Raw genomic sequence first — 24,725 nt, forward strand, 5'->3', positions numbered from 1 at the left:
CCAGCCTTTGGCTCTTCATTAGCATGTTGGGATTTATCTAATTCTTTAGTCATATCTGATTCAGAATTCCTTTCCTCCAAATACACAACCTTTCCATTGCCTTCCTCTAATTTGCATTAATGAACTCCTTGCCATTCAAAAGATCTTTTACCTATTAAAAAAAAGGTCCTTTAACTTGGCTATGAAAAGCGTGTGCCTGAAGCTAATTAAATATCCCAGAAGTTTTAAGTCTAACATGTTGGAGCTTTTCAGGGAGAGCCCACCTCTCTGTGTCTGAGTGCATCTCCTCCTTGGAGCAGTTCTCCTGTCATGTTAATGAGCACTTCACCACAGGACTTCTTTGTTTCCTTTGGAAAATTAAGGCTTGCAGAAAATCCAGTGTGTAGATATAGCTGATCCAATTCATGTTGCTCAGTGAGACACCGATCATTACAGCAATGTGAAATTCACTGCTACGGGAGGCTGTCCAGTCAAATATTAGTGGCTGGTTTTTAATGCTGGAGGACTGCACCTTGACCCATGCACCTTGATGGGAAGGTTCATGTGTTCCAGTGATTTTAAGGATTATGCTAATGGTAGTTTTTAACTGCTGGTAGGGCAACTCAAGCTGGACAGGTCAAAGGGTAGGGACCAGATGAAAAGCAGTCTGCTGGCACTCCAGGTCAGGGGTTAAGCAGTAGGCCAACAATCTATCCTCATAAAAAGGTTAAGTTATAAACATGACCCGGTAGCCATTCCAGCAAACAGAATGATAGACAGCGTTGGTGAACCCTTGTTCATGCCCTAAGTGATGTCTGGTGCAGGAAGGATTCAGATTTTTCAAAGTGCTGGGTAATTTTAAGACTACTAAGAATATTTCTAGCTGACCACGTTAAGATAATGATGAGGGTAATCAGATATTATGCTTCAGCTCTTAAGATGCTTACCAGTGGGGTTTGAGAAGGAATTTTTCCTCCATGTACTGTACAGCATTGCTTAATTGGCTAAGGACTTTATGATTTGTGTTTGGTTTTCCCTGAAGCCTCAGGTATCATCCACTGCTGGAAGCCAAATACCAAACTGATGACACTCTTTGGCTTCCTTTAAAAGCAATTGGCTGTCAAGCAGCTTCATAGACCAGAGTTTCAGCCCCACTGGCCTTCCTCCATGTGCATGCCATCATCATCAAGGGGGCCTTTGGAAGTTTTCCTACCCTGCTCCATCCTTCTGCATAGAGCACTCAATTAAACATATTTCAGCATTGTAAGCCACATGTCTGCTGGGATTTTAAAACTAGGAGACAAGACTTGGCATCAGTTACTCAAATTAAAAGAAAACACACAGGTCTTTCTTTTTCATTGCTTGATCATAAAAATGAAAAAATAATAATCAGGACAGCTGATGTGTAATTTAGAAGTGTGCTGATGATAGTGGGTTGTCTTTTCCTTTATGTACTAAAAATGCTCCATGTAGCTCCCCAATGTGTTGGTTTTCCCCCCAGAATCTTTCTCTGATGGGGCTCGTTTCTGCTCCCATCAAAGTAAATGGTAAAACTGGATGGGAGCAGGATATGGTTTATGATCTGTAGGAATGGGATCGGCATCTACTTCATAAATGGGACCTTTACCTCCTACAGCAGCTGCATCTCCCAGTTCTTGTCTCTCAGGAATCTGTTTATCTCCTACCAAATTACCTGTTGTAATTAGAGAACATTTTCTCATCTCGAGGGAAAACAGGCTTCAAATGAGTATTCCATAAAAGCAATTACTTTTGATATTGGATATCTGCACATGTAAACTTAATATCTTTTCCAATTAAAAAAAAATAATGACTTCTGCGTCCAGAGAGGGAGTAGTCTATACAATGTTGTTCTGTCTGCTAAGTCTATGGGGGTGCGATGGGCACCCACAGAAACATCTGTGCAGGAGGGGCAGCTGTGACTTGGTGCTTATAAAATGGATAGCTACACCTGTGCAGGGAATGCTGCTTTGCACATTTGGGTCATCACATAGGAGAGGACTTCTATGATGGCACAATAGAGCCAGGTGATTTCCCCCTCTCCCAGGGTTTCCTGTCTTATTTGAAAATGAGGACTTGGTCACAAATCATAGTGCAATAAAATCTTCTATTTCGTGCTCATACCCAATGACTGGCTCTCCATTATACGTTTTTTCATAACATTTCCCCTCATTGCCTGATTCTCCTCCTCCTACATTGACTGCAGTGGAGCTAATCCTGATTTACACCAACATAACTCAAAGGCAAATGAGTCCCAATGTGAACCCGGGCCATTATGAGAGATCCTGGTAATGTTAAGCAACGAATGCTGCCTGCTCTTTGTGTGCGGCCTGCTTACAGCTTAGCTCCGGGTTGCACCAGAACCCTCTTGTTTTGCAAGGCAGACATACCGCGTATTGAACGACATGGAATCTTTCCTCTGGCTGACATTGGAGGAGTGGTGCTAAGGCTTTTCAGCTGGAAGTCATCCTTACATACATCAGAACTGCCATCTTTCATCTTATCAAACCAGCATGAGAGCATAGAGAGCTTTTCTCACAACGTTTCAGCAAAGGAATCCTTTCGGCATCTTCTTGGTTGGGGTTATTTTTGAGAAAAGTCTGGAAAACAAAACCCAGGGCACTTCCCAGCAGGAGCTTCTTGCTTTTTGTTCCCAAGAAGACGTCTGGGCAGATGGTGTCCCTCCTGAAGCCCAAGAGGACAGAGTTTGTGGGTGAAATAAAGTCATAGAAAGCTCTGCAGTAGAGAGTGAACCATTCTGATATCTTGCTGTGAATGTTATGGGTGAAATCCACTCCAGCTTTATAAAATCGGGTGCAGTATGGAGCAACTGAGATGAAATACACCTCGCCAGCCTAGAATTGGAGCCCAGGGCTGCGGTGTAGCCCCTGTCTCCCGCAATGGCTGTCCCAGCCCGTCAGATGGAATGAGACAGATGTTGGAGCCTCATAATCCCAGATCCCATGGGCCCAACCTTGTCCTCCCCCCTGTGGCCTGTGTGAGGCCAGCATGCACAGTTTGCACACCATTTCTTCCCCACCGCAAGGATTCATTGGCATCCCTTGTGAGGTTGCTCTGACCTGGGCCTGCTGCACAAACCCCTATGTGAGGCTTAAATGAGGGGTAGGGTCTTGTGCTAGACCTCCATCCCCTGAGTGAATTTTGCCCAAAGGACATGCTGAGTATCTGGTTGTTTTATGCGATTACACCGGAGATTGTGTCATTTATAACAAATAATTGTTCTTAATTCTTGGCACTCCTATAGCACTTTCCAGCTAAGCATCTCAAAGTACTTTACAACCCTTGATAAACTAAGCCTCAGAGTAGAGCTGACTGGGAAATTGGAAAATGCCAATGCATTGAAACTGAAACGTCACAGAAACATATCGTTTTCAACAAAACTTTTGTTGGAAAGATTTCTCAGTCCAGGAGGGAATTGAGAGAGAGAGAGAGAGAGAGACCCCAGCATAGACAATAGCCCATTGGTTAGGGCACTCACCTGGGATGTGGGAGACCAGATTCAAGGCCCTGCTATGAATTGGCCCTAACCACTAGGCTATTGGCTATTCTGGAGTTCTCTTTCTCTGTCATTTTTTCATAAAAAACTTCAAAAGGTCTTGGTTTTGTTCTGCATCAAAATGAAACCAAATGCCCAAACTGCAAAAATATTGGTGAAATGAAAATCTTATTTGGTCAGCTTTACCTCAGAATACCGTTGTGTCGTAGGTAAGTGCCCACAACTTACAAAGGAGGAAACGCTCTGACTTTTCATAAAGTCATTTCAGTTTTTCTTTTTTAATCCATCAACCCCGGTTTCCTGCTCATCTTTCTCATGGATGAGCCAGATATGTCTTCAGAGAAGCAAGGGCACTCAGGGACATAAGTCTTTCAGGAGAGGATTCAGGAAACTCGGCTATAATAAACAATGGGATAGAACCCAGTCTGGATTTCAGATAAATGAAAGTACTGTAGTGCACATTGAATGGGCCAGGCCTTTGCTTTTTTTTGTTCTTTGCTTCCTTCCTTTGCAGAAAGTGGGATAGTTCAGGTCCCTGTGGTGTGTGACTTGGTGAATGTTTCCATACATGAATCTAAACCTCATCCCTACACAGAGTTTCTCTCCAGCTCAGAAAATAGTCATGATTCAGATTAGCTTGCTGACCAATTCACCTATCCCTCATATATTGAATAGGCTTCATGCATTAGAGGGAACAGAGCTTTGGATATGCAAAGTTCAGATATGCAGGAGTTGAGGGCATGTGTCTGTTTAACATTTAGATTGAGTCATAAAGCAGACATGTTTCCATCTCAACATACTCCATATTACTCTTCTGCGAAATTGGCTGAAATCTAAGTTTTAAATAACACTTTCTTCTGGATATTGTTGAGTCTGGATATGCTTCTGCAAAGCGCATCCATTTTCCCAGTCCTAATTTTGGTGTACTGAGCTGATAATGCATTCAGTGACCTCTTTATATTTCTGGACAGGACATTTTTTGGATGCTCTCCAAGGCAATCATGTCAGGGAGCCATTCCTTAGTGGTGGCCATCTTTTCATTAAGCATACTTTGTATGGGATTTATGATAGTGAAAGAGGCAGATTCCTTTTCTTGGCATCACACAATCCTTCAACAAAAATCAGGTGTCCAAAGATGAGCAAAAAATGAGGCACAGCCTGTGAAGGATGTTCAGCATTTTGGCAGAATGAAATCCACTAGGGTGGCACAGAAGGAGAAAGAGAGAGTTGTTCCCTTCTGTAGAAGAACACAGCTACTGGACCTGAGACATCATTCAGGGCTTACGCAAGTTTCTGTGCACTGAAGTCAGTGGTGTTTAGCATCTCATGGGAGAAACTCCATCCCTTGCTAGAGTGGACCTATAATAAAATAAATATATCATTGTGGAAAAGGGTGGGGTAGTGGTTGAAGTCACTTAACCACATTGGACTGGGACTCAGGTAAGCCGCTTTCAGTTCCTGGCTCTGCCACAGACTTTCTGTGTGACCTTGGGCAAGTTGGTTAATTATTTCTGTTCTCCCTCAGTTCTCCCTCTGTACATTAGGGATGATAGGTCTGGTCTGAATCTAGAATGTATTCCAGGGGAAATTCAAACAAAATTGTTCTCCATTGGAAATAAACCTTGAAATGTTTAAATTTCCCATGGAATGGGAATTCCTAAAATGAAATGACATTTTGTTTTGACGTCTTCAAATGAAAGTGATGCTCCCGGTGCTGTCCAGAGACTTGGAAGTCCTCTTCCAGGCTCTCTTCCTCAGAGAAGGACCCCAGAAGCCCTGAGAGCCTCAGCTGAAGGTAACATTTCCAGACTTTCAGCTCTGAGGCATCCCAGATTGCTGGCAGGAAACCACGCAGGTTTTCTGTGGTAAGGTTTGATAAAATTGGACACATTCCCACAGAATTTGGTGGTTTAGTCAACTTGGCATTTTCTGATGGAAAAACATCCGGAAAATTTGTGACCTGGTTTAACAATAACACTTTTATACCTCACAGGTGTGTTGTGAATTTATCCTCATTGGTGTTTTCAGTGCTCAGATACTGTAGTGATTGGCCCAAATATAGCTACAGATGACTGTTTTCCATTGGATGGCTAGCACACTTTGTATACCATAGCACAGGTCAGGGGTAAAAGAACTGATAAAACCCAATACGAAAATGCCATATTGGTTCAGCTCAATGTTCAAAATGTAAAACTCCAGGAGATGAGAGGGTTTTTAAAAAAACCAAACAGATTTCTGGTTCTGATTTTTGCCTTCTTATCTGTCACCCAAACTCCAAACTACTAAACTACTTCTGATGGATTATAGTAATTAACTCAGTGCAGTTATAAAGTACCTTTTATCCAAAATTCTCAAAGCATTTTGTAAAGACGGATACGTTTTATTTCCTTTTCACAGATGGGGAAACTGAAGCATGTAGAGGTTAAGTGACTTGCCCCGCAGAGCAAATCAGCGGTAAAATGTGAAATAGAACCCAGGCATTCTGACGCCCTTTCCCTAAAATGACTACAGCACCATCCCACCCTCCTTATTATTAAATCTATTCTGGGTCTCTATGCTAAAATATATATTAATTCAGTCTGGAGTTTGGACTGAACCAAATCACCAGATTGGAATGTTAGGGTGTTTGTGATCTGGATCTGGTGGTGCCCTTCTCTAATATAAGCTGATGAGATTTTCTAAGACTCTTTCCTCTTAGTTATTTTTTAGGGATTATAAAAATAGCTCTATAAATGGCTAGGCAAAAGGTGAGCTGAGAATCATAGAAGATAAGCGTTGGAAGAGACCTCAGGAGGTCATCTAGTCCAACCCCCTGCTCAAAGCAGGACCAACACCAACTAAATCACCCCAGCCAGGGCTTTGTCAAGCCAGGCCTTAAAAACTTCTAAAGATGGAGATTCCACCACCTCCCTAGGTAACCCATTTCAGTGCTTCACTGGAGTGAAATAGTTTTTCCTAATATCCAACCTAGACATCCCCCACTGCAATTTGAGACCATTGCTCCTTGTACTATCTGCCACCACTGAGAACAGCCTAGCTCCATCCTCTTTGGAACCCCTCTTCAGGTAGTTGAAGGCTGCTATCAAATCCCCCCTCACTCTTCTCTTCTGCAGACTAAATAAACCCAGTTCCCTCAGCCTCTCCTCATAAGTCATGTACCCCAGCCCCCTAATCATTTTCGTTGTCCTCCACTGGACTCTCTCCAGTTTGTCCACATCCTTTCTGTAGTGGGGGGCACAAAACTGGATGCAATATTCCAGATATGGCCTCACCAGTGCTGAATAGAGGGCAATAATCACTTCTCTCGATCTGCTGGCAATATTCCTACTAATGCAGCCCAATATGCCGTTAGCCTTTTTGCCAACAAGGGCACACTATTGACTCATATCCAGCTTTTCATCCACTGTAATCCCCATGTCCTTTTCTGCAGAACTGCCGCTTAGCCAGTTGGTCCCCAGCCTGTAGCAGTGCATGGGATTCTTCCGTCCTAAGTGCAGGACTCTGCACTGGTCCTTGTTGAACCTCATCAGATTTATTTTGGCCCAATCCTCCAGTTTGTCTAGATCCCTCTGTATCCTATCCCTACCCTCCAGCATATCTACCTCTCCCCCCAGCTTAGCGTCATCCACGAACTTGCTGGGGGTGCAATCCATCATCCAGATCATTAATGAAGACGTTGAACAAAACCGGCCCCAGGACCGACCCCTGGGGCACTCTGCTTGATACCGGCTGCCAACTAGACATCGAGCCATTGATCACTACCCGTTGAGCCCAACGATCTAGCAGCTTTCTATCCACCTTATAGTCCATTCATCCAATCCATACTTCTTTAACTTGCTGGCAAGAATACTGTGGGAGACTGTATCAAAAGCTTTGCTAAAGTCAAGGTATATCACATCCACCGCTTTCCCCATATCCACAGAGCCAGTTATCTCATCATAGAAGGCAATCAGATTGGTTACGCATGACTTGCCCTTGGTGAATCTATGTTGACTGTTCCTGATCACTTTCCTCTCCTCCAAGTGCTTCAGAATGGATTCCTTGAGGACCTGCTCCATGATTTTGCCAGGGACTGATGTGAGGCTGACCGGTCTATAGTTCCCCAGGTTCTCCTTCTTCCCTTTTTTAAAAGATGGACACTATATTTGCCTTTTTCCAATTGTGCGGGACCTCCCCCAATCGCCACGAGTTTTCAAAGATAATGGCCAATGGCACTGCAATCACATCAGCCAACTCCCTCAGCACCCTCGGATGCATTGCATCCGGCCCCAAGGACTTGTGCATGTCCAGCTTTTCTAAATAGTCCTTAACCTGTTCTGTCACCACTGAGGGCTGCTCACCTCCTCCCCATACTGTGCTGCCCAGTGCAGCAGTCTGGGAGCTGACCTTGTCTGTGAAGACCGAAGCAAAAAAAGCATTGAGGACTTCAGTACTGAGACCTTTATTTATTATGTGACATCTTGCTCGGTTTGCTATTGCCTCACCCTCCCCAACCCAGGTGTTTGTCTTGGACATCAGCAGTGTTTTGTCCTAACCTACATTGTTAACACTTTGTGGAAGAGTCTGTCTTTTTATTGTGTCATCTGTCAAACAATCATCTGTAGCTATATTTGAGCCCATGCGTCAGCTAGCACAATGGCACCCTGAGTCTCTGGGTGCCACTTCAGTACAAATAATAATAAAACATAAAGGTGGGAGAATTGAGACTTGCAGTGTTTGCTAGACACAACAAATCTTGTACTTTCTTTGAGAACTGATGCTGTTCCTTCATTTTGCCCTGTACTCCTGTCCTGCATGTTAACAAATTCTGTATAGAGCTACTTTGGATAAAAAGAACTTCTGAGCCAATGCTTGTTTGAACTGTGTTAACATATCTATCGTATAGCCTACAAACCTTTTTTCTTGTAATTTAAAAAACTGATTAGACTACCAAAAGTCAGCTGCTCCAAATTATGTGAATTTCTCATTGCCCCTGAATTCCTTCTTTATTCTATGATTAAGCTAACGTCTCAGAGTATTGATTCCCTCCGAAGATATTGCAGACAGGTTTTCAACTGAAAAATCTAGAGGGGGGGTGGGAAGGGGGAAGCTTTTAAAGAGATAAAGTGCCATTTTCCCCCTGAGTTAAAAAAAACATTTAGGAAGATGCAACCCTTGGAAAAGAAAATTGCAAGAAGCCTGGCTCTCCATCCTCCTTCACCCCTGCCCCCACCTGCCCCCATGAAACTAACCTGAATGCACGGAGCAGCTCGCACAGAGTGCTCGGTGTTGCTCCTTGCTCCCCCTTCACAGCTCCCTATGGGGGTGTAGAGGAACACGTGTGTGTGAGCAGTATCTGTGTGTCACTGCTTGCTTCCGCTCCCATGTTCCTCCACCGGGAGGAAGGAGGGAGAAATCTGGCTGCCCCCACAACTGATGCCCCCCTGCCAGCCGGGAGCAATTTCTGACACTAACTGGCAGTGCACAACTCTGCGACCATGGCCACACCGCCACCGTGCCACAGTGACTTACTGATGTGCAATGAAACGTTCAAAATGCAAATAGATTTTGAAGAAAATGCGACTTAAAAAAAGAAAGAAAACTAACATGATAAAAAGGGTTAAAACCCAGATGCATGCCAACATTCAGTGGTGGGAGCTTTTCTGTCTTTCTTTCATCTGAGGGTTGTATACTGCTATTCAGCCCTGTAGTATCTGAGCACCTTCCACATAAAATCAATAGCAATTGCACCTCTGCCCAGTACCAATATTTCCAGTAGCTTATTTCTTTCCACAGATGCTGCTCAGACACAACATTGTAGAGAAAAGACCCAGGCTTCAGAGCAAAGTGAAGTTCTTAGAGTCCCTCCACCTATGTTGGCTCACCACTGTATCACTAGGCTACCATGGCCTAGAACCAGTGCTTCATTCTCTGCGTTGATTGTGGTGTCCTTGCTGCAGTAATACAGTCCTTATTACTCTATCTATCTAATCTATTAATAAGACTTATAGAGTATAAAATGCTATTTTAACGTAACCACTTTCTGTTCCATATCAGACCTTTAAAGGAGCTGACAATGTTATTTAGGCTGAAATCCTTGCTCACACTCCACCGCACAGGACTGACGAGTCAGCTATTTTGCTAATAAAAGCAAAGTTTCTTACACTGGATTCTTTTTCTCTAACTAGTAAAACCTTCATTATATTTCGGAAGTGACACCTTGCTTTCACGTACTAAATACCTGCAATTGCACTGATGCAGTAATTTGTGTATACTGCGAAGATTTGGCATCTGTTATTGACTATGAAATTGGATCGGGCATGTGTGTATTCTTACGATCTGCATTTTCTTACCTTTTTTTTTCTGATTTGCAGTTGATTTTACACCTTGACCATAGGTGTTCTGAATCTGGATGACCTTTAGAATTGTACAGTTCCCAAGTGGCTGCTGTACAATATGGTGTTAATGTTTGTTCATTTGTTTTTTGCTGGTCTCTTGGGTTTGTGACAGAGAGGAGTTCAGTATCTGAAATAACAAAGAAATGTATGTGGGTTCTTTCTGTCTTCATCTTGAGATCTGTGAAAAATGATTATTATTCATAGTGAATAAGCGTTCTGTCACTTATAAAGCAAATTATGCTGGATTTAACAAAGCCAGTCTTTGAAGGGCTTTTCAACTCTGCAGTCTTATTATCTGAGCTCCAAGTAGTTTGAGATATCTACTTGTTTGAGCACTTGGTGCTCTTTGGATTCTCTCAACTGTATTACAGCGTGATGTGATCTCATCAGATCTCAGAAGCTAAGCAGGAGTAGGTTGGCTTTCTATGGATGGGAGACTTCTATGGGGAAACCCTAGGTGCTGTAGGACATGACACTGCAGATTCAGTGAATGTATCTCTTCAAAGGCAGTACTGAACCAAGGGTCCACATGGTGGCCTGGATCATCTGTGAATAAGGAGGAAGACATCTCCATGAGGATCTCCATGAGGATCCCCCTCAATCATACTGTCAGGGGTGTGAGGGTTTTCCTCCATTGGAAAGAGCTGTGGGACCTGCCCCAAACCTGGAGCCATCCTCTGGGACACATAGGAGAACCTGTGCCTTATACTGGGTCTCTGTCTCCCATATTCCCTAGGAGCACTGTTTCCTAGGACTCTCCCTAGCAATGGCTGACCCACTGTCCTACTTCTAAAGCGTTCCTCATCGTGAAGAGGAGCTATGCAGAACAGATAATACAGTCCTGAACTGTATTGCCGTTTCCAGGCAAGCACCACAGGTCACAAGAATGAGCAAAATATATCTCTACAGCCCTGGTTCCACCTCCACCCAATATGGGGCTCCTCAGCCCTCATATCCTGACCCCATCTCCATGCAGAATCATGCTGCAGAGATGGCAAGCCCACTCTTCTCTTTGATGCTGGCGGGCCACATGCTAAGGGAACTGTCCATGCATGGATCAAGGGCCATGATCTGGCCAAATGCTACTGGCTTTTGCAGTTATTTCCATACAGAAAGCAATTTGTAAAGCATTTGGGCATCATCTGAGACAAAAGATGCTATATAGATGCTCTCTTATATGGGACACAAGATTATTACATCTAACTGCTGACTAGCAAAATATAAAAGTGAAACATATTGCTTGTAATTACTGCATTTACAGATACTATATGGATGGAGAATGTAGGACAAGTAATAGTAAATTTTTCTTAAAAGCTACTAGAGCCACTTTTACATTGTATTTGCAGAATGAAGCAATGTGGTATCATTTATTTTGCTGCTGTACATTGGTCAATATTGCTGCATTATTATGATAATTGCAAGCAGGCTACAGTAGCGTGGGGTAACGAGAGCAAAAAAAACTAACCCAGAAGTATCTTTTAAGTGCAACTCTGGTGGTTTTCTAGAACGAGATCAGATTAGCAGCATGAACAGTTAAAATACTAGATTTGGGAATAAAGCGTACTAAAGTGTTACAATTATACATGGTTGGGCAGGGTTACCTAGCCATCTTTCTTGCGAGAACAATAACAAACAGACTGCTTGAGACTCTCCACATGCTGATTCCTCTTGTCCTTGGGCCTTTCAGGATGCAACGATTTTGCTCATAAACAAGCAGAACCTGAACTAGAAGAAGTAAATACAGTTATCTTCTATTGTAACAAAACCATCATTACCACTAAATTGAGTGGGCCGGAACTTATGTCCTTTATGCCAGTGTAAATTCATTGGCTTTGCTGGAGTCACCCCCCACGTACATTGGTGTAACTGACTCCATGCATCTGAAGAAGTGGGTTTTTTTTATCCACGAAAGCTTATGCCCAAATAAATCTGTTAGTCTTTAAGGTGCCACTGGACTCCTGTTGTTTTTGACATCAGAATGTGAGCCAGTAAGCCTAAAGAAGAAACCTTCATACTCCAGGATCTTTCAGTGACTTAAACATTGCACACAAGCATTTATAAAGTGACTGCTAATGATTTTGAGTTCTTCAAATTCTTGGGAGCCTGATTTAAGACACATTAAAGAGGTCTGATTTTTGTTAGAAAGTGCTGAGCACCCTCCTTCTGAAAAATCAGGCCCCTTTAAAGTTGGCATCCAAAAATGGAGGTGCTCAAAATCACTAGTCACTACTGGAAGTCATACGTTTTGGAAGAAGTCTAAGCTTGCGTGTAGTTATTCTTACTAAAGTAGCATCTCAGGGGAGTAGTTCCATTGCTTTCTGAAGGGCTACTTGTGTGAGTATGGGCGTGAGGATCAGTGCTTTATATTGTAGTCTATTTGAAAGTGTTGTATCATATTAAATACTTGCACTGGTCAAAACTCAGAATTTCCATTTCCTAGGGGATTCAGACCCTTCCAAATTTCCTTTGCTCCCAAATCAGAACAAAAAGTAGAAAGGTCAAAATTTCCCACAATATGGAATTTCTGATTATTTTTCTTTTGAGAAACACCTAATGACCTGGTTGAAGCACTTCATTTCAATCAGGTCCAAGAGATTTGGTTTGACGTCTATAGTATGTTATAACTTTATACATATGATATAATATTCCATTTGTTAAAGCTCTTCAATAAGTTTCCATTGAAAATTTCAACAAAATGTATACGGTCCAGTGAAATGTTTTGATTTTGTCAAATTGGCATTTTCCTACAAAAAGCTGGTCTGTTGGAAAATTGTCAACAGCAAAAATCGAAGGCATAGCATTATTGGTTACAGTTACTCCACTTGCATGTACTGAATCATAGGCATGATAAAATCAATTCTCAATTGTATTTAGGCATAGTTGGTTATAGTTTCTCATTATACTTGCAGAATGCAAAAATGTAATACTGTTTTATGTTGGTCAATAATACAATCCCAGCTGTTTTATTGGGATAACTACAAGCAGGTTAATGTACTCTAGAAAAAGATTCCTAAAACATTTTGGTGCAGTCTCAGTGAAAAAGGGGTGCTTAATGGGCATTTCCTATAAATGGGATGAGTAATAAAGAATAGCAGTTCATGATGGATGGGGTAATGCTGTTTTTTTCATAGAGCAAAATGGTAAATTACATGGGGGAACATTAACTTCTTAAGGGCAGGAACTGTCTTTGTCAGTGTGTTTGTTTGCAAAGCAGCTAGCATGCTTCAGGGGCTACAGTATTTAGGCTGCAGCGCCAGTCGAGAGGAGGTCCACCCGGGCCACCGTCTGGCCACTTTTTGGCAAGGCCAAACCTGAGGGGTGCTGCATCCCTGCTCTCCAGGTCTCAACGCCACTCACTCAGCTTTGGTGGGGGTAGGTGTAGGAACACGTGTGCCCACAGGGTCAGGCTGCGAGTAGAGATGGGTGCCTCCGGGGAAAAGGAGGGTCCAGTGAGGGGGACAAGGGAAATCTGTGCCCTTGCCACCCTTTAAATGGCGCTCCACAGCCCCTCGTATTTATCACTATTAGCATAGCACCTAGAGGCACCAATCAGCATTGTGCCCCATGATGCTGGGTACTGCACAAACCGAGGGCTCAGCTGTGACTTTGAGCACGGGGTGGGGTGGGGTAAGCCGCAGTTCTCACAGAAGAGAAGTCCCAGAAGGCACTGTGATTCAGACTCCCCTCTGAGACACAATGCCTGCCCTGTTGCCTTCTAAATCCACGGGCAAGGCAAGAGTGATTTGCCACTGGCCTACCCCTGCAGCAAATTTTGACACCCTCCACACCAACAGAGCTACGCTGGCCAGTAGTGGGAAGGATAGTGGAGCCAGAGCTGTGTCGGTTCCCCGTCCCTCCCTTCCCACTTGCTCTGGAGAGGGAGTAACTAGGTTCTACACCCCCAGGGCTCAGGTAGCTTGGTTAAGAGCAGATGTGGGAGTCTAAGTAAGTTCCCTCATTGGGGGGGGATGCAGTCCAAGTTGCAGTCTAGCCCACAGAGTAGGAGGATGGCCAGTATCAACCAGACAGTTTTATAAATGTTTCAGCAGAAGAAAGGAACAAAGGAGTCCCACATGCTTTGTAGCTTGTGGGAGCTTTACTTTGAACAATTCCATGAATTAAAGGATAGCTTCAAAACACAGCCAACTTCAAGGAAATCACCGGAAATGTTCTGGGTCGTCAAGCCTTTTGTTTAGTTTTGCTCATATCGCTGCAGAAGGCTGTATAGAAACAAATTCTCTGGGTTTCCTGCCCCTGCATTTGGCAGCGCAGGATAACGTGGAAAGGTGCATTCAACATTTGCATGCTGGACTAGCACAAAGACGACTAGCTGCAACGTTTGTCAAAGCTGGAAAAGGTTCTGTGCCTGCCTGCCAAAACTGCCTGATGTTGAATGTTTTTATCCAGTCCAGCTGAGCTAACTTCTTGAATTTCCCCTTGTGTTTTTTGATACCTTACTCTTGTTGCAAGACTCCCACTTTAAGGTACACTCATTTGATTCCCAGATTTTACTTTTAAGGGGAAAAATTGGATTTTGGGAAGTGGAGGGTGAGGCAGGTGTATTCAGTTACTGATATGGACCCTCCTGTTCGTTTCTTGCAAATAGATAAGAGGCTTATTTAGAGAAAGGAACAATACATTTAATAAATGAGGCTTTAAACATGGACTCCATCCATTGCTATCAGATGCATTATCCCTGTGACGCCAGCACCCGCCATATCCACAGGTTATGCAGATGCGCAAGTGCAAGGGGACTTATGAGGACACCATGGGCCAGATCTCTGCTCTGGTATCACAAAGGGCCTATAAAGCCGGTTAAATGGGTGGGCTGGGGGTTCCCCTGGCAGAATGCTCTGGTGAGTTTCTCCATCCCAAAATGCACTTGTGTTGTTCATATGTTGTATCTTTCTGAGTTCTGTTTTACTTGCGGCTTTAGAGAACCTTTATGCAAGTTAGCTTCTACCTCAAGCCAAACGTCAATGTTCTGTGCCCTTCCTCTCTCTGCCTCAGTAAACAAGACACTTTTTAAACATTCTGTTTTGAAGCTCCAGCCTTCCCCTCTCCCCCTCCCATGCCTACATGGCCTCCGGGAGTTCTGCTCCTGCTCACCTATTCTTTCTCTTCCTCTAAGTCAGTCACCCATCAGACCTTGGGCTCACCTCCCACGCATACCGCATAACCATAATGAGATCCTGCCAGTGTGATCCTCATGTTTTGCCTTCATTTTGACAACTCAGTTGGCTTTTTTGCCTAGAGCTGTTTGAATTTTTCAGTGGCTTGGCCATGCCAAGAAAGATTTGCTGTAGTGTTTTCTTTGTCCCCCATCCCTTGTACCCCAAGGCCCATGATTCACACTGAGACTATCAAGCATTTCAGGGGCATGATGAAGAGGAACTTAACTAGATACTTGGCAATGAACTTGTGAGTTACCAGGGGAGATTTTCAAAGGCTCAAGTGGCTGTCAAGTGCCCAAATTGCATTGAGATTGCTCCCTGCAGTGTTAAGACAAATATTTTCAGATGTGAGTGCCAACAGTTAAATCCACATTTAGGCGCCTAACTAACAGTGGCTTGATTTTTAGAGGCATTGAATACCTGAGCTGCAAGTGCTCAGTACCTATGTTAAAGCAGGCCATTTATATTTAGATGCCTAAGTATGCTTTAAGTGTCTCACTATAGACTCTCGAACTTAAAAATGTTGGCCTTAATATTTTAGCTCTCAAACTTATTGTCATCTACTAAGTTGTGTAAGTGCACCTTAGATCTCTAACTAGGGATTTGTGGCGCCAGTGATAGTGCTATGATAAACAACGAGGGCAGAGCTTACCAATGAGGTACAAAGGAGATCCCCAAGAGTTCCATCTCTTACATAGTAAAGGCAAGATTGTCAAAGACCTTACACTGCCGTGCAAGGGAGAAGGAGAAATAAGCTTCAGCCTCGTACTAAAAATTTTGTCATGTGTGTGCTCGTGTGTGTGTGTGTGTGTGTGTGTGTGTGTGTGAGAGAGAGAGAGAAAATGTTGACTATTTTTTCTCAAACCATCTTAATTTGGCACATGTCAACCAGCTCTAGCTATAATTGTTTTGCTCTGTGTTGTGAATTATTTGAAAGATATTTGTAAGCTGCTGTACAGGATCCAGAAGACTATTATAAATAAGTTCATAACTTTTAATGACTTATGGATAGGCAGCTCTTCAGAAAATGGAACATTAAGGTTTGTGATATGTGATGAGATTATTTATTAGTTTCTATTGCCATGGAAGATGCACTTGACAGTGTATCTGTAGATGGGTTTTTTTCTCTGTGTTTATAGTTGTTGTTTTTAAATTGATTTCCTGAAATTAGCATTAATACATTAGTGGACAAAACATACCAGGTGCACTGTTCATTGGCTAACATCTCAAGTGGGGATGGGCTTTTCAGCATTTTGTTTCAGTGAAAACAATTGAGCCTATGCTAAATTACCTCAGCTGAGGATCTAGCCCAGTATTCCTAGAGAGAACATTTGCTCTGATCCTCACCTTCTTCATCCAGTCATTGTATGCTTAATTAATAAAAATTCCAGAACAGATTACTGTTTGCTTAAATGTTTTAAAAAACCAAACACATAGACACAACCCTATTGCTACCTCCTCTATACTATCCTTTCAATTGCATTTTTTCTTTCTTTCTAGGTCTAGCCAAGCCCATGGGACTAGTTGAAGGTCCAGGAGGCTTGGGCCAGGGAGGAATGGCTGCTACCTTGAGAGATGACAGTCATGAATCTGAGACTAAGTATGAAGAATATGGTTACAATGCCCAGCTCAGTGACAGGATATCACTGGATAGGTCCATTCCTGACTACAGGCCAAAAAAGTAAGTTGAATCCTACATTTTTATTTGTGCAAGTGATTGTTGTTCCTCTGACCATGGTAGCAGCTCTGTATGCATGCCTTATGTTCAGAGTGTACTGAAAGGTTAGCCAGATATACGCTCCTGAGTGTAATGAAAACTATAAAGACCAATTGTGATCTCAAGCATGGATATCACGTCAGCATCTGTAGCTAACTTTACAAGTAATGCCACAATATGCATGTCCATGCCTTTGGATCAGTAATGACTTCAAAGTGCAAGCTCTGCTGAGCATTGTTCAGTAAAACCTTAGCCACAGCCAAATGAGCTCAGATATTAGCAGCAGGAGCCTCTCTCTCTCTCTGCCTGTTGGAGTCACGTACTATGAAAGATGAGGTAGCACCAACAAATGGAAGCAGCGCTGTTTTGTAGACACTGATTGTTTAAGATTGAAAACATCAAATGCTTTGTGTTTAATTGCACTTGGGGTGTTCTTATGAAAGAACTGTAGAGGCAGGGTATTTACTCATGTCTAGATTGTGATGAAACAAGTAGTAAGACTATCACAGCAGGGGCCTTTAATTACAGTCAGAGATGCACTTAAGATTTTTTACTGTCTGTGGAATGTGCATATTTACACTATAATATCACATTCTTCACATGTCTACACTGCATTTGACATTGCAATTATATGTTTAATATTTGTACTGATTTATTATAGGTTGTGTTAAGTGCCTTTCAAATCTTTCATGTTTATATCGTTATGTATTCTCCAGAAGAGTCATTCTCGCAGTCATTCTGAGAATGACGATCAGTAATGTCTTAATGCAGTGAAGATCGGCAGCAATGCTTAGCTAGCTGCTCTCAGTAGACAAAACTGAAAAGAATAGTTAATTAATTTGTAATAATAATCTTCTGTTTAAAAATCCCCATTGGGGTTCCCAGGCAGAAGTGAAAGTTAAATAAAAGTACCTTATTAAGGGGGGGAGAAAAGTTTAGTCAAGCACAACCATTGTGCTCTGTGAGCAGATTACAATTTAAAAAAGATCTTTGACAATTCAAGAAGCCAGAAACTAAATTTAGCAAAACAATACTTCAGCCTACCCAGAGTCCCTTAGATGTTACATGCCAATCTAGTCTCAGAACCATTGACTCAGCATTCACATACTCAGATGCTTGGTGTGGAAAAGTAATCTTATATTAGATAGATTAGAAAGAGAGAGAGAGAGAGAGAAGAATATTACTTAGATGTTACACCTGACTCAACATGTGCTGAAAATCCAGCGTGGGATTCACCTGGAGAAAGGGTAAACCCTCCAGTGTGGGATTATCCTGTGACCATTAAAATTATATATTAAGCCTGATTCAAACACCATTGAGGTCAATGGGAATCTTTCATTTGACTTCAGTGGGGTTTGGGTCATGCCTCTTGGTAGTTAATAAACTCAAGTAGTTAGTAAATATGGGTGGGTGAAGCAGTAAAAAGGTGAAAAGAAGCCAAAGCTGCAAAGTTTGGATCTAGCTGCTATACTCTTCAACATTTGGGGGTGTTTCGAGTTGGCGATGCTGGAATTTGGAGTTTGGCTCTGGCTCAGCTCTACTTAGAAGCTTTGACCATTGGTTCAGATAAGCATCTGCGGTTATCCAAACCCTTTGGGTGCCCCCATTTTGGTTGGGACTCCCATAAGATTATACTGTCTTATTAAATGTCTGAAATACTATGAGAGCTGCTTTCTGTGTGATATTTGGACACTCTTGGGGTGGTTCTAGTTAGGCCTGGAAACGTGTATATCGAGACATGTCCAAGCCTCAACAAACCTTTAGTTTGAATTTGCTTTGAAAAATGAGTGAAAGTTCAGTGGTAGAGCTGAGTTTAATCTGTGTGTATCAGAGGGAGACTCTACCTCCATTCAATTGGTGAATTTGATTAGATTTCACTTCTCTACTATGATTCTCACAAGCAACCTTGTTTTGATTCTGGCAACTACAGACATACAAGCACTTAAACACCAGATACACCTGGGAACTCTCACTTGAACACCCACTGACATGAAGAGTTCAAAAGTACAGTATCCCACATGAGCCATGCACTAACAAGAGCTACTTTTCTGGTTTATCCATTGTTCAGTCTTATACCTGAATGTTGCATCCTAACAGATCTACTATGGTGTGACCGATGTGCAGTTTCATTCATACACTAAGGCTGAAATTTTCAAAGCTGACTAAGGGGGTTGGATGCCCAGTTCTCATTAGAAATTAGTGATGAGTGAGGGTTTGAAAATCGCACCCTAAATTCTCATGTAAAACCTTGTACTCCAAAGGACTCCTTATCTCTCTGTCTTCCTTGGTACTCACGTGGCCCTCATCAGTGATCGTCTCACAATCATTAACAGATTTTATCCTCAGAACATTGCTGTGACTGTAGGGAAATATCTCCATTTTACAGATGAGGAACGGGGTAGAATTGAGGTCCACAAATCACACAGGAAGTCTGTGGCTGATCTCAGAACTGGACCCAGAACTCTTGAGTCCCACATCAGTGCCCTGTCCTTCTGACCATCCTTCCTTCCCAGTCTAACCTCCATTTTGCCCACTCAAACTCCCACATTTGCATACACATGTAGGTATTGTGGATGCAAACTGGGAATATTTTTGATCAGCTGGCTGTTTGCATGGATTGTTATACGAAATTTATGAATGCGAATGCAGTTCAGCCACGCAAATGTGGAGCTTGTAATATGCAAATAGATAAACTCACACATATTACTGCTCCTTTGGGAAAAAAATGTGGCTTTAAATATTGACTTTCATTATATTTTAACTGTTGTAAATTTCACCACTTTTGTCCATCTTCTGCATAGAGATAGGGTAAGCATTCTAGTTGTGACTCTTCCTAGCACACCGTAAATAAATGTACAGCAATATAATGGCTTTTCTTGATGCATTTGCATCCATGCAATAAACAGGAAAGGCATGTCTCGCAAAGGGGACACACAGCCAGATGGAACCAATGTCAGTGTACTAAATTGTAGCAACTCCCAGTGTTGTCCCACTGCAAAGAAATCTGCAAACCTGTGTAATCCTGCCAGCAAGCTGCTTTTCCTGTATGTTTGCATTTCTCTGCTTTTCCACCTGCTGTTGTCACCGAGACCTTCAAACTCAAAGGACAAACAACCCTTCCCCATAAATGGGGAAACACTAACTCAGCACAGAAGCAGGCAGCAATTTTTCAGGCATTTTATTTTCATGTGCCAAATGGAATTAATTACAGTAAATAGTTCACTTGAAATTACAGTTCCCTTGATTGCAATAAAAATCACTTTTTGACCTAAACATGGTGTAGGAAACATATCTCAACTCTCTCTTCTCTTGGCATCCCACGTACACCAGAGGCAGGGTTGTTTTTTTAAATGGACTTTTAGATGAGCTAATTAGATTTGATCTTGAACAGCATTTTGAGAAGTCTGATTTCACACTGCACCAAATCTGATGAACATGGAGTTGGACTGCTGACCATCGCTTAGAAAATGTCATAGGCCTTCGTAGTCAATTTCTATGTTCTAGCAATTTTGGACTGTTAATGCTCTGGGATGATGCAAGAATTAAATATCAGAAGTGATACTTATATATTACCTTCAAGTGCAAAATGGTGTATAATCATCTGGATTAATTATGACTCAGGGTGATTTTCCACACATTTTTAGCTGAAACATTTTGCATTGGACTAAATTGGGATTTCATTTTGCAGCTTGGTGTTGTCAGCGTAATGTGCTCTATGTCTTTTAGATTTGTGAAAATACATGGCAGTGCTTTAAAATGTATGGTCCAGTTAGTTAATAATGGTCCCAATTAGCTATCTAAATTCCAGTGGAAATCCTATAAAAGTAGTTATAAAATCCACATGAATGCCAAATGAGTTGCACAGGATTATTTTTGTTGCAGTGAACACCTAAGGAATGAATGCTTTTGGTTGAACTATTTTGATCCCCCTTCATACAAAACAGACAGAAGTTTCAGAAATGTTCACTATTCATCAAGTCAGGCACAAGCCAAAAGAAGAGGGAATGTAGAAGGAAGGAAGGGTTTATGTAGCTCTCCCACAAGCAGCCCTTGCTGCTGCTGAGTATATTATTAATATATGCAGGTTGTTCACCTGCTAGGCTGATCTGTGGGCGCTATTGACTAATGCATTTTTCTGTTTATATTTGCTCTGTTCTCTCTTCATCTCGCTCTATATTTCTTGCAGCAGTTTCTCAGTGTTGTTGCAGTGCACAAAAAAGCACTTATTGTGGAAGCTATCAGTTTTGTTGCTGCCATGAAAAGCATAATACAGACAAGTGTCTCGGCATATAGGTGGTCGGCTCAGTAGTGATACAGGGATGCTAAACCTCCTGCTCCTTCCAGAGGGCACCTGCAGTAAAGCATTAGCAAAACTTCCTGTGCCATGCTTAAATATTCTGCTCTTCTGTTGTAATTCTTACTCATGGACAGGAGGCAAATTTCAGCCTTCTATGGCAGAACCTAGCTGAGCCAGTACTGACAGTGTGGATATCTGTCTGGGGAAAATGTTGTTTAATAGAGAAATCACGTTTGGAAATACTGTGATTCATGATATTCCATGAGTATGACAGTTCGTTCTTCCTTACTCTTCTCCAAGACACTTCTGTAAGTTTCTTACCTGGGGAAAACAAGGTCAAAAATGTCTTTCTAAACATCTGTGTTCTTCTACCACATCCATCACCAGATATCAGAGTCCAGTTGGCCAACACTTCCTTTCTAATAAATCACCATTATTATGCAGTGTGTTGGCCATTTTCCATTTAGATGAGAAGACTCCAAATCTAACAGCTGCCTTTTGACACTATTCGAGCTCCTGCTTTGTGTACCGATGAAAACATTGATATCATGCTCTCCAGATCACTGCGGGCAAGTAGAATTTTGATACAGATTGCAGCCAGAATGTTCAAACATGAGTGCCTAAAGTTAGCTACCTAAATCCTGGCTTAGGCACCTGAATATGAGTGGCCTGATTTTCAGAGGTGCTGAGGAGGTAGAGAGAGAGAGGGCTGGGCGGTGCCAGGCCACTACTCCTGGATCTAGGACATGGTCCCAACATCACAACCCCCTTTCTGGGACAACAGCCGTCTGTTGCTACCAGCTAATATAGTTAGTCCTGTGGCTCAAGGGCTAGCCGTTTCCTAAAACACAAAACCAAAAACCAACCCAATCAAATGAACCACACCTAGGAAACTGCATACAGAAAAAACATGTAAAAAGAAAGTTATTTAGGTTCCAAGTCAAGCCCTGGAAAAGTTAGCAAATGCCAGTTTTACGGTTGCTCGGGTAATCTTAATACTTCCTCCTTGTGCATATGCATTATGATACATTCTGCAATTGCATGATCACATACTATATTTTCCCACACATCTCTTGCCTCATTCAGTGCACAGATTGGATGCACAGGGTCCAAATTAAGGCAACTGTAAGTCCAGCATTTCCTAACTTCCCAGGGCTTGACTTTGCAACATAAATAACCTAGGTGTTTTTATGTAATACACACAGGCTGCATCTACACTTAGAGATTGGTATGCAATGCCCAGCTCCCGTGAACTTACTCGTGCTAGCTCTCATTGAGCTTGCTGGCTAAAAATAGCTGGGGTAGCAGGGACTAGCTACAAACTCACCTGGACCCTGTGAGTGCATACTTGGGGTAGCTAGCCCATGTCGCTGCTCAATACTGCTACCGTGATGAATGTCTTCTCAAACTGGGAATCACACCCCCAACTGCTAGTGTAGGCCTAGCCCAGTGGTTCCCAAACTGGGGTTCGCAAAATGTTACAGGGGGTTCTCAGGAAAAAATTCCCTAATGGCGGACAGAGCTGTCCCTAGGGACACTAGGCAGCACGGGGCCAGCAGCCTGGAGCTCCTGGACTTCCAAGATCTAAGCAGATCAAAGCAAGCATATCTATCACACTGAGGAGATTTAAAATTCAAGACTCCTTATAAGAAATGGAAAGGGAGGTGGATATTTTTTGCTTTTTTAAAAATTAAATAGGCAGCTAGTATTGTTCTTCATAATAATTTTAAAAACAAGTTTAAGCTTTGTTGTAACGTGTGTTGTTTTCCTGGACTGCTCAAGACCTGAATGCTTGTGTAGCAGGAACTCTTTGAGTTGGCTTCTTAAATACTTTCATGCTGTTTCACATCTGATACTCCTTGATGAAACATAGGAGCCTTGTCTTATAACAGGCTTATTCAAAGTGATACAAGCTACGAAAGTGAGATCTTGGAAGAGTGTTGCTGTTTTCATAATGTAATAAAAATACTGTTATGATAAATAATTAATAATAATAAATAGTGTGTAATAAGCATGTCATAAAAACAAATTTTATATTTCCAAGATCACTGCTTTTATAATTCATAGTCAGGTAAAAGAGAAAATCCCTGGAAATATTCATTTTTAGGAGGGGGTTCGCAAGACTTGACATTTAGGTGAAAAGGGTTCACAGGTTTGTTAAAGTTTGGGAACCACTGACCTAGCCACACCCATGCATACTCCCTCTTGCCAAAACCACCTGCTGTGATGCATTATGCACACACTTGAGAAAAGTTAATATGATCCTAGAGCTCCATAAGAGCTAAATTGGCTTTTACAAGAAATTATGGCCACTAGGTGAGGATCCTTAATTTAACTGATCTCTTTTGTGCAACCGCATGCCTAGCACATTGTGGTAGCTGAGTGACAGCCATAATACTAAGAGATGGATTCAGTTTACCGGCTGAAGGAAGATATTTCTTTGTGTTATGGTCATGGATATTTGTATTGAGAAAATGTAGCCTTAAAGAGCAAACTTATTAATGCTGAAAGAACTGAAATTTTCAGCCACAAAGAGCAGAGAACACCAGGTCTTGAAGAAATTACTTTTAATTTATTCAGCCCTTTTATAGAGGCAGACATTTTAGTTGTTTGCTGTTAATGCTTCACAATAGCAAAGGAATAGCATCTCTGAGGTTCTGAAAAGTAATTAATGGTTCACTGTACCTTAGGAAAAGCTTTTTAAATTACCTATCAAAAGGATTCTGGAATTGATCCAATGGGGCTATCAAGGGGAAAGACTTAGTAAATAGACCTCTGGTTTCTTCATTCAGGGGTTTAATAACATCAACCATCTCTAAGGCCTCTTGTTAGAAACCAGCCATTCCATCAGGGATTGTCCTTCAGTGCTCCAGGCCTTCACGACTTACCAGTTTCATGGCTGCAAGAGCACACATTCATTTTAGACATTTTTCTCTTTCCCACAGAGTATGATGAACTTGTTCCCCACCCAGAAGATAGCTGCATGGTATTAGCATGGTGGGTGTCCATTGATAGTTTTACTGGGGCAAATCACACTTTCAGCTTATCTGAGTGCCATGGAAGAAGAGAAGAGAAATTTTGGTCTATGGGTTTCTGCCTGAAGGCCTGTACAAGGGAGCTGTTCTTGTGGCCATCTGCATTAGAAGATGTATTGGAGCAGGGATGGAAGATTAATTGCTTTCAAAGAACATTGGGTAGATTACCCACTATTGTAAGATCAGTTAGTGGGGAAAGTAGTAAAGAGTCCTGTGGCACCTTATAGACTAACAGGCGTATTGGAGCATGAGCTTTCGTGGGTGAATACCCACTTCGTCGGATGCATGGCGAAGTGGGTATTCACTCATGAAAGCTCATGCTCCAATACGTCTGTTAGTCTATAAGGTGCCACAGGACTCTTTGCTACTTTTACAGATCCAGACTAACACGGCTACCCCTCTGATAATTATTGGGGAGAGGCAGATCCAATGTTATAAAGTTTTCTCCACCCGCACCGTTCTCATGCCTCACTTCTGGAGTAGTCTGGTGACCCCAAGTCTCCATCTCATAGGTTGGGGAAAGATGATTTAAGATTGTTCACGTTAAAATTCATAATTTAAATTTTTTATGCAGATTGGGCAGTATAGATTAGAGTACAGGATTAACAATC

At 42.2% G+C, this 24,725-nt stretch overlaps 1 protein-coding gene across 1 annotated transcript in view; it reads left to right on the plus strand.

The window, feature by feature from the left end:
* The window catches only part of GALNT9 (polypeptide N-acetylgalactosaminyltransferase 9), a 219,979-nt gene that overhangs the window by 25,004 nt on the left and 170,250 nt on the right, over positions 1–24,725 (plus strand). Inside the window, exon 2 of the mRNA XM_065417861.1 lies at positions 16,566–16,746. Within this exon, the coding sequence (XP_065273933.1) occupies positions 16,566–16,746 (181 nt within the window). The remainder of the gene's footprint in view (positions 1–16,565; positions 16,747–24,725) is intronic.

The sequence above is a fragment of the Emys orbicularis genome, chromosome 16 (genome assembly GCF_028017835.1).
Source record: "Emys orbicularis isolate rEmyOrb1 chromosome 16, rEmyOrb1.hap1, whole genome shotgun sequence".
NCBI lineage: Eukaryota > Metazoa > Chordata > Testudines > Emydidae > Emys > Emys orbicularis.